The sequence below is a fragment of the Maylandia zebra genome, linkage group LG19, assembly GCF_041146795.1.
Source record: "Maylandia zebra isolate NMK-2024a linkage group LG19, Mzebra_GT3a, whole genome shotgun sequence".
NCBI classification, from domain to species: domain Eukaryota; kingdom Metazoa; phylum Chordata; class Actinopteri; order Cichliformes; family Cichlidae; genus Maylandia; species Maylandia zebra.
The window spans coordinates 19,578,290-19,592,314 of NC_135185.1; the positions used below are offsets into that span (position 1 = coordinate 19,578,290).

The window sequence follows — 14,025 nt, forward strand, 5'->3', positions numbered from 1 at the left end:
GTCATCGGTTTAAATAATATCCAGATTGTTAAGATGATGAATGAAAATATTATTTTAGAAATATATTATTACACTACTACTACAGTGTTATCAGAATAGGAACGACTGAAAGCTAAAAGTAATTTTTTTTTTCATTCATTCTGTTTAATAAGTAATTTTCATCAAACATGAGTTATTTGTATGTAACACATTCATCCACTTTTCAGGGTCGTGGGGAGCACTGCAGCCTATCCCAGCTGTATTAGGGGGAGAGGCAGGGTACACCCTGGACAGGTCGCCAGTCTGTTGCAGGGCTAACACATAGACAGAGACAACCAATCTCACTCACATTCACTCCTGTATTCACACCTATGGGCAATTTAGTGTTTCCAATTAAACTAACCCCACCTGCATGTCTTTGGGAGGAAGCCGAAGTACCGCGGAGAACCCACTCAAACACCACACAGAAAGACCCCGGCCTGATGGTGGAATTGAACTCAGTTGAACTCCTCTATATTAAATCACCTGTGAAAATATAATTGAATGCGATGTCAAGTCACTGCATATGTTTAATCTAAAAATCAAATTTGAGGCTAATTATTTAAAAACAAATAATAAGAGTTAGATACCATAACTCTCCAAATAGATTTTGTGTAATATGTGTTTAGCGGTGAACTCTTTATCAGTTCACCCTGCCTAGAAAGAGTTGTCAGTTGCTCCTAAATCTCATTTGACTAAACATTTGTATTCGTAATATACTTAGAGCAAATGAGTTCTTTATTTTAAGGTCAGACCACTAATGATTATCCAAAAGGGACCCATAAAAGTTCTGCATTACAGAGCTTCTCTATACACTCGGTCTGTATTATAAGGTCTGTTAGCACATAAAGGCTATGTAAAAACTGTAAAGGGTAAATATAGATACTTGGTATAGAGGTGATTTGCCATTGCAGTCATGTGAAAAGAGTTTGCTTTAAGATATATGCAGTACTCACTGGTCTTCAATGATAAGGTGGTGTACAACAAATTCAGAAGGAAAATTAACAATTCAATCAATTATTCAACACATAATACATGCAATAATACATTAAGAAGGGATTGGACCGTTAATTTACTAAAATGTACTTAAGATCATCAGTTTACGCTCAAAGATGTTTTTACTTTGAGAGTTGAGATTTGTGTCAAATAAGGACATATCACTGGTAAACAGGAGATGGCAACCAACCTGATATTGACATATAAGGACCTGTGGAGGAGTTCAAAGTTCAAACAAAAAGAATTTAAGGGGAAAAATCATTAGGGTGAAACATTAATGTGTAATAAAATGAATGGCTATCTACTGGCTAGTTGCTACATGCAACTAAGTAAATGCAACAGTTTATCTCCTATAAATCCAGCTTTTATCCTTTGTGTATTTTCCCAGTCCAAGACGAAATACTCCAAGAAACCCAAACAAATTCCCACTTATAGTCAAAAGCATGTATATAAACCTCACATTAACACATGCTTAAGTTACTCTGAAGCACCAAGTTGAACACTGAATAAACAATATAATACTGTTTGAAGGCAAACATCAGTGATATAAAAACTCTCCTTTTCATATATGACATCATAAAAACTATGCCTCATATCTAATAAATAAACTTCACTTTTGCTGTAGTGTGGAGTTATTCAGGTGACACTGCACTTTCTGTACACATAGTTTCAAAAATGAAAACCATATTACACACAAACACCATTCAGTCTCTGTTTTTGATAGTCAAATTAGTGGTACATGACAGCCTTTTTACTTTGCATGTCTATCTGCAGTAACCTCTACAGGTCATCTACTGCTGTCACGTTAAAAAATACTTCAGTCTTCTGTTGACCATTTCCTTGTGAGCAGCAGTAGGGATACCTGGTGCACCTTCATCATTTTGGGGCTCTAATGGGTCCTTCTACCATCCTGTACACCAGGTTAGTAAAAATTTAAGTATTTATGATTTTCCTCAATGTGACCATTTAAAAATAATTTGGCTGAAAATAGTGTTTTTAAGAAACTTGGAATTTCTTAAATATGTATTTGAAATTTGATCCTGAATTGTGGATGGCTATGGCTCAAGAGGTATTAGAATTTTGGAAGTATGAACCCTGGCAGTCAGTATAAGACGGGCACCTCAATTTCAACTTATTTTATATTTCTTTTGTGTAATACATCAGGATTTTTATATGTTAGAGTAATTTGTATTAGAGCTAGCTTTTAATATATTGTATTTTTTAATGTTGGTAATTTTCACTACTGTCCTTGCTGTCTTGGAGCAATTGTGACCACAAAGTTTCCTCTGGGATAAGTTAAGTATTCTGATTCTGACTCTGCTTCACTCTGCATGCAAAAATGGCCTCTCTCTTTCCTTTATTAATGAGCTCTATCATCTCTTTAATCATATCGCCATTTTAAGCTTTGCAAAGGCAGATTTTTTTTGCTGGTGTTGCATGGAAGTGCAACATTTTAATTATAGTATTTATAATTAATAAATGCTATTGTTTGCCAAATGCTTTTTAAAAATATCATTTATTTTTCCAAAAACAGGATGTGGACCTTTTTATTTCTTTACATCTTGGGCATAAATTTCTGCCAGGTTTGTTGATTACATCAATTAAACATTTTGATCTTAAATATCAACTGTATCATGAAATAAAATAAAAAATGGAAACACTTTTCTTTCACAGGCTGATAACTCAACCCAAATGCTTTATGCCAAACTGATAATAGACAAAAGTGCAATTGCAAATATCACGAGCATACTGAAGAATTTTACGTATAACAATACATTTGTTGAAGCACCTGTAATGACAACAGGTAAACTAATTTCCAATCTTCCACATCATGCTGTGATTTCTGAAGAAAATACTTTTATAACCTCTAACTCTAACCCTGCATAACTCTTGTCCTTATAAGTGTGCACAAATGGTACCGGCAGCAAAGAATGTGAATGCAAACCAGACCACAGATGGAACGATACTTTCTGTCAGTCTAATCGAAAATGTTGCGGCAATGAAAAATGCACTTTGGATAAAAGTGCAGACGCAAAGTGTGTCCTAAGCACCACAGGTATTTATATATATTTATTTATTATATATATATATATATATATATACATATATATATATATATATACACACACATATATATATACTGACATTTTCTTGCTCACAGTTACCATTACAGGATCTTTGAAAATTGCACAGGCAAACAAATATGAAAAGTGTCTGAAAGGCACAGAAACCACGGACTATATAAACTGCAGAGATGACTTGATGAAACAGGTAATAAACAGTCATTTAAAAAATATATAATGTCTTTATCACCGCAATAATAAATAAAGAATACTATTATTAACTCTTTTTTCCATCCTTTGTTACCTCTTAGATGAAAACAGCGTACAGCACTCTGAGGGGATTTGACTTTTTAAACATTACAGGATTCAGGTATATTCGTGCAATCACAAATTAAATGTTTTATTAAATTTATTTTAGATATGTGACTAAAATCTGTCTTTGTTTTTTATTGAAGGCTCGGAAGCCTCTTCATAGATTTTACAATGAGCGTCGCTTCCACTGTCAATTCACAAACTCTGATTAACATTTCAGAAGCCATCAGCCGAAATCTGTCAGCCTCGCTTGATATGGAGACTGCAGGTAATGTAAACTACCTGTGGAGGGCGCAGTTAATTCCAACCTGGACGGAAGGGGTTTTTTTTTCTTAAATTTTATATAAATTCTGTTAGATTGTGTTTTAGATATCATTTTAGCGCTCCTTGAGTATCATTCTCCACCAACATATCAGACTGAAATATCTCGACAGCTACTGGAGGGACTACCATGAAATTTTATGCATATTATAAATACGTTTTTCACTGTGTAAATTGTTATTAACGCTCTTATTTAAAGGAACAGTTCAGCTAAATAACCTTTCAATCGTTGACAAATTGCTGCCCGCTAAAATCCCAATTTTATTTCTTTGTTTCTATTATAAAATGATAACCTGAGGTCAACAATGCTTTGGATGCAGTCATATTACTCTGATAAAGATCAAGAAAATATGAGTGAGAGACAAAAATCTCTCTGAACCTCATGCATCTTGTTTTAGTTTATAATAATGTGCTCTAAAGGTGGTGTTGTAAAGGCTCTTTTAGCACATTCACTTCACCGGATGCACCTTTTTTCTTTTCCTCACCTTTGATTGGGTGTGGCGCTTTCCATTAATTGCACTCACTTGTCACCCGTTATATAAGGACTGCACTCACCTACAGCTCACTCTTTCTTCACTCCCACATGGGGCGGCAGCTGAGAGATAGCAGTCCATGTGTGTCTTTCCTTTGCTCATTATTCAATAAAACAAAAAACCTGCAAGTGAGTACTGACTGTTCAGTCTCATCCTGGCCGGATGAGCCCGTGATGGTAACTATCTCCAACCTCCTCTGGACCTTCCTCTAAAACAGATGGTTTATCTGCAGCTGCAGTGCTATTCAACCTATGGTGTTCATGGAACTGTAAAGGTTTTCAAGTTTCAATGACTGGCCGCAAGGTGGCAGTATTTCCATATGCCATACCATCTAGATGTATGTGGTTTCCATGGCAACTGATTATCATTTGTTTGTTCTCTGTAGGTGTTGTCCGCTTAATAATGCCAGACAAAATGCCGGTCCCTTATGGGGACACTAACAAAAACATCACTTGCATAGCAACGGAGGACCTTGGAACTACACCACAGTGGAGTATAACAAACATCAATGGGCAATATGACATAACTAATGGAACAGTTTCAACTGTCACAACATTATCAAAAACAGAGAGTCAAATCCAGCTTAATAAAGTGACAGAACTCTGGAAAGGTATGTTTGTTTGTATGTATGTGAGACTTTTATATAATTAGTGTAAACCCAGAAAAAAACTAAATAAATTGTACAATACATGTTTAAGCAATTAAAAAATAAAGAAATAAAGATTTTTCTTTACATCTCGACTGTGATACAAATTAAAACTTGTATATGCAATTTGATATTTCTTTCTTTCTTTTTTTTCTTTATGTCAGAATGTTAAATAAATATTTCATTCACTTTTTTTCTGGGAATGTTTCAGGCTTTAAATGGTTAACTAGTTTGGCACTATGAGCTGAAAAACTCAGTATCACTATCTGGATTAAATCTAATTCCTACTTGTACCAGCTTTAACCACGTTTTTTTTTTTCTAGGAACATACTTGTGTCTCTACCAACAAACCAAAAAGTTTGGCAATGACAGTACAATCAACATATTACACAAAGGCAGTGATGTACTGGATGTAGCTCTATTGCCAGACATTGCTGTTTTCACTGTGCCATCATTTCCACGCTGCAAAACTAAAACTGATGTTCTCCAAGTAGCAGCCCAGTGTGAGATAAATAATAGCACTGAACCTTATATTGTCTCATGGAATGGTGACGGCCTCAAAGATTATTCAGCAACTTCGGGTATGGATATTTCCTTTTCTTTTCTTTTCTTTTCTTATTTGCCAAATAATTTTATTTCAAAATAGTTATTTTGCAAGAACTGTTATGAAAATCCATGACATGAATGTATCATTCTTGCAGCTGACAAAACACAAATTTATTCGGCTCAAAAAATTATCAACTGTGGTGACAACAACAATCAAACTACAGCATCGTGTATATTTAAAAACAGAAAAGAGCAAAATAAAAGTGCTACGGTGCCCTTCAACATCATTGCCGGTAAGTTATTGCATTTTGTAATAAAAATTAAACACATAGCTTAAAAAAAAAAATCTTACTTGTCTTTGGCAGAAATAAATGAATTTTTTTTTAATCTGATTTAGTTTTATTCAAAAAGTGCCACTTCACTAAAGTTGTCTGAAGTTGCTGATATTTTAAGATAAACCAACTAAAATATTTATAAATAATTACTTACCTTAATAAGGACAGTCAAAAGATTTGCCATTTTAAATGCCCAAAAATGTATTCATAATTAATTACAATTAAATTAAAAAAAATAGAAATAAAAAGAAGTGATATTTGTAGCTGTAAGACACACATATTTTATTATGGGTTTTGTTTATACTTTTTTTTTTTTTTATCCCGCTTTAGAGTATGTAATTAATTAATATTTTGCAGGTCTAAAGGTTTGGTAAATACAGCCTCAGATAAACTACAAAACATGGAATATTACACTGTGTCATTATTTATTTAACAAAAAACTAAGCAAAAATACAGAAGCAGTGTGTGAAAAACTAAATACACACTTCCTGCTGATTAACTGACCGTCAGTGTCATGGTCCTGGGTCGTGTGGCTCAGTGTTTTGAGTTTTTTGGTATTTTGATATTCATTGTTTATGTTTGGCTGTCATTTATTTGTCCAAAGCTCATTTTAGGTTGCCATGTTAGTTATTTTGTTGATTAAGTTCCCCTTGTGTTTTAACCCCTGTGTTAAGTGTCACTCGTCGCCCTTCAGGTGCTTACTTATGTCCTTGCCTCATCTCCAGTATCCCTTTTCCCTCTGTATGTTTCTACAGTGTTCATTCTCCACGTCAGTCCACCATGTCCACGTCGTTGTCTGTCTTGTGTTTCATGTTGTTTAGCTCATGTCAGGTCTGCGTCTTATTATGTTTCCTGTTTTACTTTGAAGGGTACTTTTGTTCATTGTTTTAGTTTTACTTCCACTGTGGCGTCATTATGTTCATTCTAGTCAGCTGTTCCCTCATATGTTTCCACTCCTGATCACCCGTTGAGTGTATTTAATCCGTGTGTTTCCGTTTAGTCATCGTCAGGTCATCTGTTATACTTCCCCCATGTCATGTCAGGGTTTCTGGTGTTTTGCATGATTGTGTTCAGGGCATGTTCATTGTTTTAACTCTTGGTTTTTCCTCACAGTTTCTATCATGCTCACTATCATGTTCAGGTCTGGTATCACAGTTTTGTCATAGTGTCATAGTTCATTCATAGTTGCCAGTCTCGCCCAGTTTAGGTTTAGTTTTAGTTCTTGCCACTGTTGATAATGTCTTGTTGCATGTTCCTGGTTTTCATCAGCCACAATAAACAGCTCGCTTATAGTTTACCACAGTTTTGTCCTCCTCCGTGTCCTGCTTTTGGGTCTACTTCCTAATCACCGGCGTACCCTGCCATGAGTAAGTTTGGGAGTAAGTCAGTAAGTTTGAGCACCTCTGTAAAAGCAGATCAGTTTGCTGATCTGGAGCATTCAGTAGTGTGTTAACACATAAGAAAGACACCAACAATGATCTTAAAGGAACAACTGTTACTCACCATCCTGGGTGGGGTTCTAAGACCAAACAAGTGAACGTCCATCATTCAGCAATCTGAAATATTACTCACAAGTGGAAGATGTTCAAGACAGCCGTAAATCTTCTCAGGAGTGCACATCCTAGCAACCCAAGGTCAGACTGTGCAGACAAATTACATAAAAACCCAAGAGCTACATCTCAGACGCAGTTAGCATGTTAAATGTTAATGTTAAACACAATATAATTACAAAAAGGCAGAATGAGTGTTACTTGTTTGGAAGGGCTGTCAGGAGTCAACTCTTCTCTTTAAAAACAAATTGACAGCATGGCTTAGGTTTGCAAAGTTGCATCTGAACAAACCACAGGACTTCTGGAACACTGTCCTTTGAAAAGACAGGACCAACGTGGAGAGGTTTGTCCACAATAAAGGTTGTTCTACAAGCTACTGAATCATGGGGTGTACTTAATGAGGGTGGACACAGTGCTTCTGCATGTAACTTGACACAGAATATAAATGTATTAAAAATGTTGTGTATCTGAGGTTGTAGTTAAATAGTTTGTGAATCTGTTAAGGTCCAGAGGATTTATTTTATATTGTTGTGATATATAAAACCTTTAAAGTGAAAGAGGGTGCACTTTCTTTTTACCATGACAGTAGTAGTTTGTAATAATAGATATAGTAATAGTGATATGTACAGTGTAAAATAAAATGGGGTAAAGTATTAAATTGCTTCTTATACTTATTATATAAAAAATAGGAGAGTGTTTTAGAATCATGAATGAATGCAGGCTATATTGATTACTTCAAAGATGAGAGAGTGTTTCTGGAGAGACCAAATTTTTATGAGACATTATAGGATATAATTTCTGCAACAGAAATTGATTTGAACTCACCATTCTCTAAATTAACTTTTGATATTGTCTTAGTTAATGTATGAAAGTTTCTTCGCCAAAACAGAAGGTGACCTGTACTGTCGGGCTCAAGGTGTATGGGGAGACACCAAAGCTGGTTTCACTTCAGTCTTAAAATGCACAAACTCTGCTGGGCAAAGAACAAGGAAATGCAAGTAAGAATCCAACTGCTGATCATATTTATTATGTAATAATGTATCAGTTATTTGTTTGACTATTTTTATTTATTTTTTTGTATTGAAATGGCTCCAAGAGTCCACCAACAATGATTGTTTGCATTTGTGACTGGGAACATCATTTGACCAGTTCATAAGTGAACATTTATTTGTGACACTTAAGATATTAAGATATTCAATATTAAAATTCATATTTTCAGCTTAAATGAACAATGGGAAGATGAGGTGTCAGGATGTGTGAACTCAGACCTCTACAACGTACTGCAAAATGCAAAAGTAAGTAAGCTTAGTTTCATAATTTATGTTAAGAAATTGTTTCCATATGATGGGAAAGTAACTTAATAATCTCAAACTTAATATAGCAACAAATTCTCCAATTGTAACGAGATTTTTACGCAACAGAAAAATGGAAAGTTGTTCATCTTTTTGTCAAACTCACTGTAGCTGATACAATTAGGCTTGACTAATTCATATGTGCTCTTGTTACAGATTTCTGACACTGGACTTGGGGCATTAGATAAAAATGCAGAAACAATATTTTCTAACCTTAACAATGTCACTCAAAATTCAGTGCGTATTAACACTTTTGCTAATGTGAAAGCATCAGTTGATGTACTCAGCACCATGAGTGTCAAACTGAAAGACAAACTGAAAGTAGTAGACAATGTAACCACAACTAAAGTAAGTAAGCTTTATTTTTATTATTATTTAAATTCTTTAACAAATATTAAAATGAATAAGTATAAATACTTGTACGTAAAGTTGGAATCTTTAAGAGTTACAAGGAAACAAATTTCCAATCTATTTATTCACTTTTTTGAATACATTAACAGTTTTACTATTTACAATTAGTTCATTGCTAATGCAAATCAAGAATTTCCTGCTGCTGTTACTTCATATTAAAAGAGTTCAAGTGCTGAATAACCCTGTCCCTTTTATTGTGAAGAAGCCACAGGAAGCCACACGTCACCACCTTAGCCATTGTTCAATTCAATTCAAATCAATTCTATTAATATAGCGCCAAATCACAACAACAGTTACCTCAAGTTATTCGTTTTGACAGTGGTTTACTCAAAGAAATCGAGGGTCAATCAATGACCAACTAGGGAAGCAGTTAAGAAGCTGCATGTGTTAAACTTTGACTAGTTCAGTCTTTTACGATTCATTTTAAGCATCGTAGTTATACCACCCTCAAAACTTTGTTGTTCTTTTCAGAATTTCCTGGCCTCATCTAGTAATCTGCTGGATGGGTCTCTTGAAAACTCATGGAGCAAACCGGATCCTGAAAGTAACAAGAGCCTGGCTGAGAAATATCTGCAGTCAGTTGAGGATTTAATTGCGATATCAAGCATAAGTAATGATTCTGATCAAAAAAATATACATATAGACACATGCAGTGGAAAAACATGCATCAATACGGTGTTCAATGCCAAAGTCACTGTTAGAAGCTCAGGAAATGGCACTGTAAAAACAGCTGGATTCAAATACCTGCAGGACTATTTGCCCAATACAACACAAACATTTAACATCAACAGCATTGTTGTGTCATCAACCACTCAACGGGGAAAAGAAAACCTTGAGATTACACTAAAGTTCCCATTGCTCATAGAAAGGCCTCGCCATGTTGAACTGCAATGTGTCTCATGGAACTACAACCAGAGCAATTGGACAGATGAAGGATGTGTATGGGGGGGCGCTTCTAAACCTGACGAGTGCACTTGCAATCATCTGACTTCATTTGCCATTCTGATGTCTCGGTATCCCATTGACATCCCTTACATGACCGAGATAACGTACGCTGGACTTTCTGCATCAGTGGTGTCACTCGTTATCAGCCTCCTGATAGAACTGATCGTCTGGAGCAAAGTAGTCAAGACAAATACTCTACATTTGCGCCATACCGCCCACGTGAACATTTCTCTTTGTTTGCTGGTGGCAGATTGCTGTTTTCTGGCATCTTCTCAACCAAAGAGCATTTCAGAAATCTGGTGTAGAATTGCAGCTCTTCTGAAGCATTTCTGCTACCTGGCCATGTTCTTTTGGATGTTGAGCCTGAGCACCATGCTCCTTCATCAGGCAGTTTTCCTGTTTCACAAAGTGGGCAAGAAAACCTATCTGAGGTTCTCGTTGATCCTGGGCTACGTTTGTCCTTTTCTCATTGTTTTCATCACATTTCTCACCAACAACGGCGGCGCTCAAGACGCGTATTTCAGTTTGGAAACATGTTGGCTGGTTTATTCTGGACTTCTGAAAGGAACCATCTATACATTCATTCTCCCAGTTGGTATAATTGTTTTCATCAACTTGTTTGCCATGATAGTGGTAATCATGAAGCTTTTAGACCATAAGATCACAGAAAAGTCTCATGAGAAAGAAATACAGGCTGCCAAAACTGTCCTGAGATCAGTTATTCTTCTGACTCCAATCTTTGGTTTGCCATGGATTTTTGGATTTGCAACATTTATTATGGACCTCACAGCTGGAGCTGTGACTTTAGCTGTGAACTACGCTTTTGTTGTGCTCAATGCATTCCAGGTATGGTCACAATTATTAAACTGATCAGACTCAATATCTGTTCTGCTAAAAGCATTACTTTTTTAAAAAAATGCTTGTTTTTCATTTCTAGGGTTTGTTTATTTTGTTGACCACGTGCCTGGGGGACAGAATGGTAAAGTCATTTACTTCTAGAGATAAGAGGCCTACCTAGTTTAGTTAGGATTAGTTAGATGCTGCTGTATCACTGTGATAATATTCGAATATATTTAAAGTTTGAAGCCAATGGCATGATGTAAAATCCACAGCTGAATCGATGTCATTATTGTTGTAGTTGTTCTCAGGTTTATTCTGTGTTATTTCAATTATTGTAATGAAATTATTATCAACAGTCATCAAAAATATCCTTGAAAATGTTTTCATCAAATGTTTTTATTCTGATTTTCACAGACCCGTGAAGCACTGCTGAATTCTTTCAGGAAAAAAGTAAGTGAACCACAGCTTGTTTGTAAATAACCGTGGTAACTCATAATGAATGACGCACATCTGTTTCCTCTGTTCTGCAGGCTCCACCAACCATCAGCGAAAGCTCCACAAAGTTGGAAACAACAACTAAAAAGTCCTAAACAACACCTGCACACATGTATACTCACAAAACACTACATTTAAATCAAATATATTCGATTCATGAGCTACATTTACTCTTTGATGTGACTGTTTCTTTGTTGTTTATTTTGAGTAATACAAGTCAGAAATTGTCATAATTGTTATATGCATATCTGTGTTTCTTTGTTCAATATACATATTCATATGAAATGTGATTTAATAATACTGTACATTGCATGTTTTAAATATGTTTTAAATAGCACTTAGCAGTAAAGAGCTGAAGAAAAACTCTCAGCTGAAAGGATAGAAGAAAACCTGCGTGAGGATTTTATTTCTGTAAATGGGATTTGGGCTCACATCTTGCTTCAGTTTTTAAGTTTTCTTTGTCCCGTTCTGCCCACTCCTCATCTGTGTCATCCACTGAAACCCCTTCACGGGCTGCTTGTGTACAATAAACATGTCACCCTGTCTCTTCTCTGTAACACACAAAAACAAGAATGTATACTCGTCATGTATAAAGATTATACTCTTGGTTATTGTTAATAAAATTACAAGAATCTGAGGTGTGAACTGGGCTTTATGTCATACTGCTCCAACTGCTTTGTAGTCCTTGCCATGCCGATCCTGCGCCCTCTGACGGCGTCCTTGCTTGTGTGGCCTTGCAGATGAAATACAAACCTCGGCCATATCGTTAGCAGCAGTTCTCCACTGTAATCAGTGCACTTGGTAACTAACTGTGTTAAAATTTAGTAGCCTGAAAAATAGGCTCTGGATCTTTCACTTTTCCAGGATAGAGTAACCTGTAATAACCCTTTGAGAGATTTTATAATAATACACAGGCTTTTACCTTGTTTACTCATCCAATTAATCTACTGCGAGCTAATGATGATTTCTAATACTGAACTTGTGACTAAGAGGAGGATGGGCACATTCAGGGTGGAAGAAGCACACTGAAAAAAGGGATTGGCCATCTCTTGGGTTTATGTAAGCATCTTGCATGTATTCAACACAACTGCTTCATGCTTTAAAGTTAAGTGTAACTATATAGTGTAGAAACTACATGATATGCAGAGAGGGTATATTAAGTTGTTCATATCATGTTCGAGTGAAGTAAGTCAATAATATAGCAATGTTAAATCTCGCAACACTGCATGTGATTTCATCTCGACGGCTTCGGATCATGGTTTGAGGAAGGCATCCATCTCAGTCAAGTCGAGCAGCCGCCTGTCCTTCTTTCGGTGTATATGTACCCTGCCTCTTAAATCTATCACTTCAGGGTTATGCCCCAGCACCCCTGCAACTCTGATAAAGATAGGAGGATGGCTTCATTTAATGATCACTGATGGGCAGTTCCAGCTCAATGTCATTATATTATTCAATTATAATAGAACTCGATTCACATTTTAAAATAAACCTTACTTACTAGGCCTCTTCAGTTAATCCTCAGTTTGGGTGTTTACTGCTTTAAGCAAGTTTTCTTCTGACTGGAGACCCCCCCCCCCCCCCCCCCCCCCCAAACAGCAGGTGAGTGAGTCAACTGCATATAGTTAGAGCTGAGTCCTTGAGTGATTATTTTATTAATATCTGCCTTCACCTTGACACCACAGAGCAAATAGAAGGACAAAAGCACCCTCCCAAAAACAAACTCATGAACTGGTTGTTTTCAAGCTGTCTGACACTTAAGCATTTGGATCATAAAAATTACCTGCACATTTGCTGACCTCATTATTTTAAACTTTGGCCATGTTAAATAGAGCAACATGTATTCTAACATTATAAAACACCTAATTTAAATGGTTAGTTCCTTCCTTGAAGGTTTCTCCAGGTGAACTATGCTAATATAAAAGTGATATTCAGGAGCTTTGACATTGGAAGAAAAGTAATAATATTTTATGGTGATATTTTCTCTGTACTTGATGATTTTTTTAGTACTAGTTTGGTTGTAAAAAATGTCCTTTGAGAAGATATTGCCTTGACTTTTAAGAATGTATGTTTATTACTTCACTGATAATGTCAGGTTTGTCCCTTGGATGTTTGTCCTGAGTTCCTAAAGGCTCTGGATGTTGGTGGGCTGTCTTGGTTGACACACCTCTGCAACATGGTGTGGAGATGATACAGGGTGGCAAGGCTGGGAATCAGTTTGGCTCAGTGAAATGAGTAACTGCCTTTAGAACAGAAGGGCCAGGTTCGAATCCTGCTCAAGGCAAGGCTGGACTGGGACAAAAAATCGGCCCGGGCATTTTGACTAGAGACCGGCCCACCAGGATAAAGATTGAAAATGTGACGTCATTCAGGGGTAAAACCGCAAAGGATTCTGGGAACTTGTGGCAAGAGGTACTAGCGCACGCAGGCTTTCAATTGAACTCAGTTACACAGCGATAAAAAGAAACCCAAAAAATGGCAAGAAGCTGTTGTATTATTAACTGCAATAGCCGGTCGCATGACAGCCACGGGAAGCCAACGGGTAAAGAGATCGTTTTTTTTTATCGGATTAAGTCGTTGAAGAGAAATTTTTTAAGCCATGTTTCCGAAGTAAGAGCCGACGGATGGTCTGGATATACCAAATATAACGTCTCAGAACACTCCA

The 14,025-nt window shown here is 36.2% G+C and overlaps 1 protein-coding gene across 1 annotated transcript; it reads left to right on the forward strand.

The window, feature by feature from the left end:
* Positions 1-1,853: 1,853 nt before the first annotated feature.
* LOC101483901 (adhesion G-protein coupled receptor F3) lies at positions 1,854-12,000 on the forward strand. Its single transcript, XM_014409793.4, has 17 exons — positions 1,854-1,935; positions 2,549-2,597; positions 2,689-2,818; positions 2,918-3,070; positions 3,176-3,285; positions 3,389-3,447; positions 3,533-3,657; positions 4,629-4,853; positions 5,213-5,470; positions 5,591-5,728; positions 8,210-8,318; positions 8,540-8,615; positions 8,829-9,020; positions 9,555-10,874; positions 10,966-11,007; positions 11,283-11,318; positions 11,399-12,000. The coding sequence occupies exons 1-17, from the start codon at positions 1,907-1,909 to the stop codon at positions 11,456-11,458; spliced, it is 3,111 nt and encodes a 1,036-aa protein (XP_014265279.3). The 5' UTR covers positions 1,854-1,906; the 3' UTR covers positions 11,459-12,000.
* The last annotated feature ends 2,025 nt before the right edge of the window (positions 12,001-14,025 follow it).

What these genes read in the sequence shown, in the direction of transcription:
- LOC101483901 (XM_014409793.4), top strand. Translation starts at nt 1,907, where the DNA reads ATGGGTCCTTCTACCATCCTGTACACCAG. An exon ending in GCCCTTCAACATCATTGCCG is followed by an intron (nt 5,729 to 8,209) that starts GTAAGTTATTGC and finishes TCGCCAAAACAG; the next exon opens with AAGGTGACCTGTACTGTCGG. An exon ending in CAAAGAACAAGGAAATGCAA is followed by an intron (nt 8,319 to 8,539) that starts GTAAGAATCCAA and finishes TCATATTTTCAG; the next exon opens with CTTAAATGAACAATGGGAAG.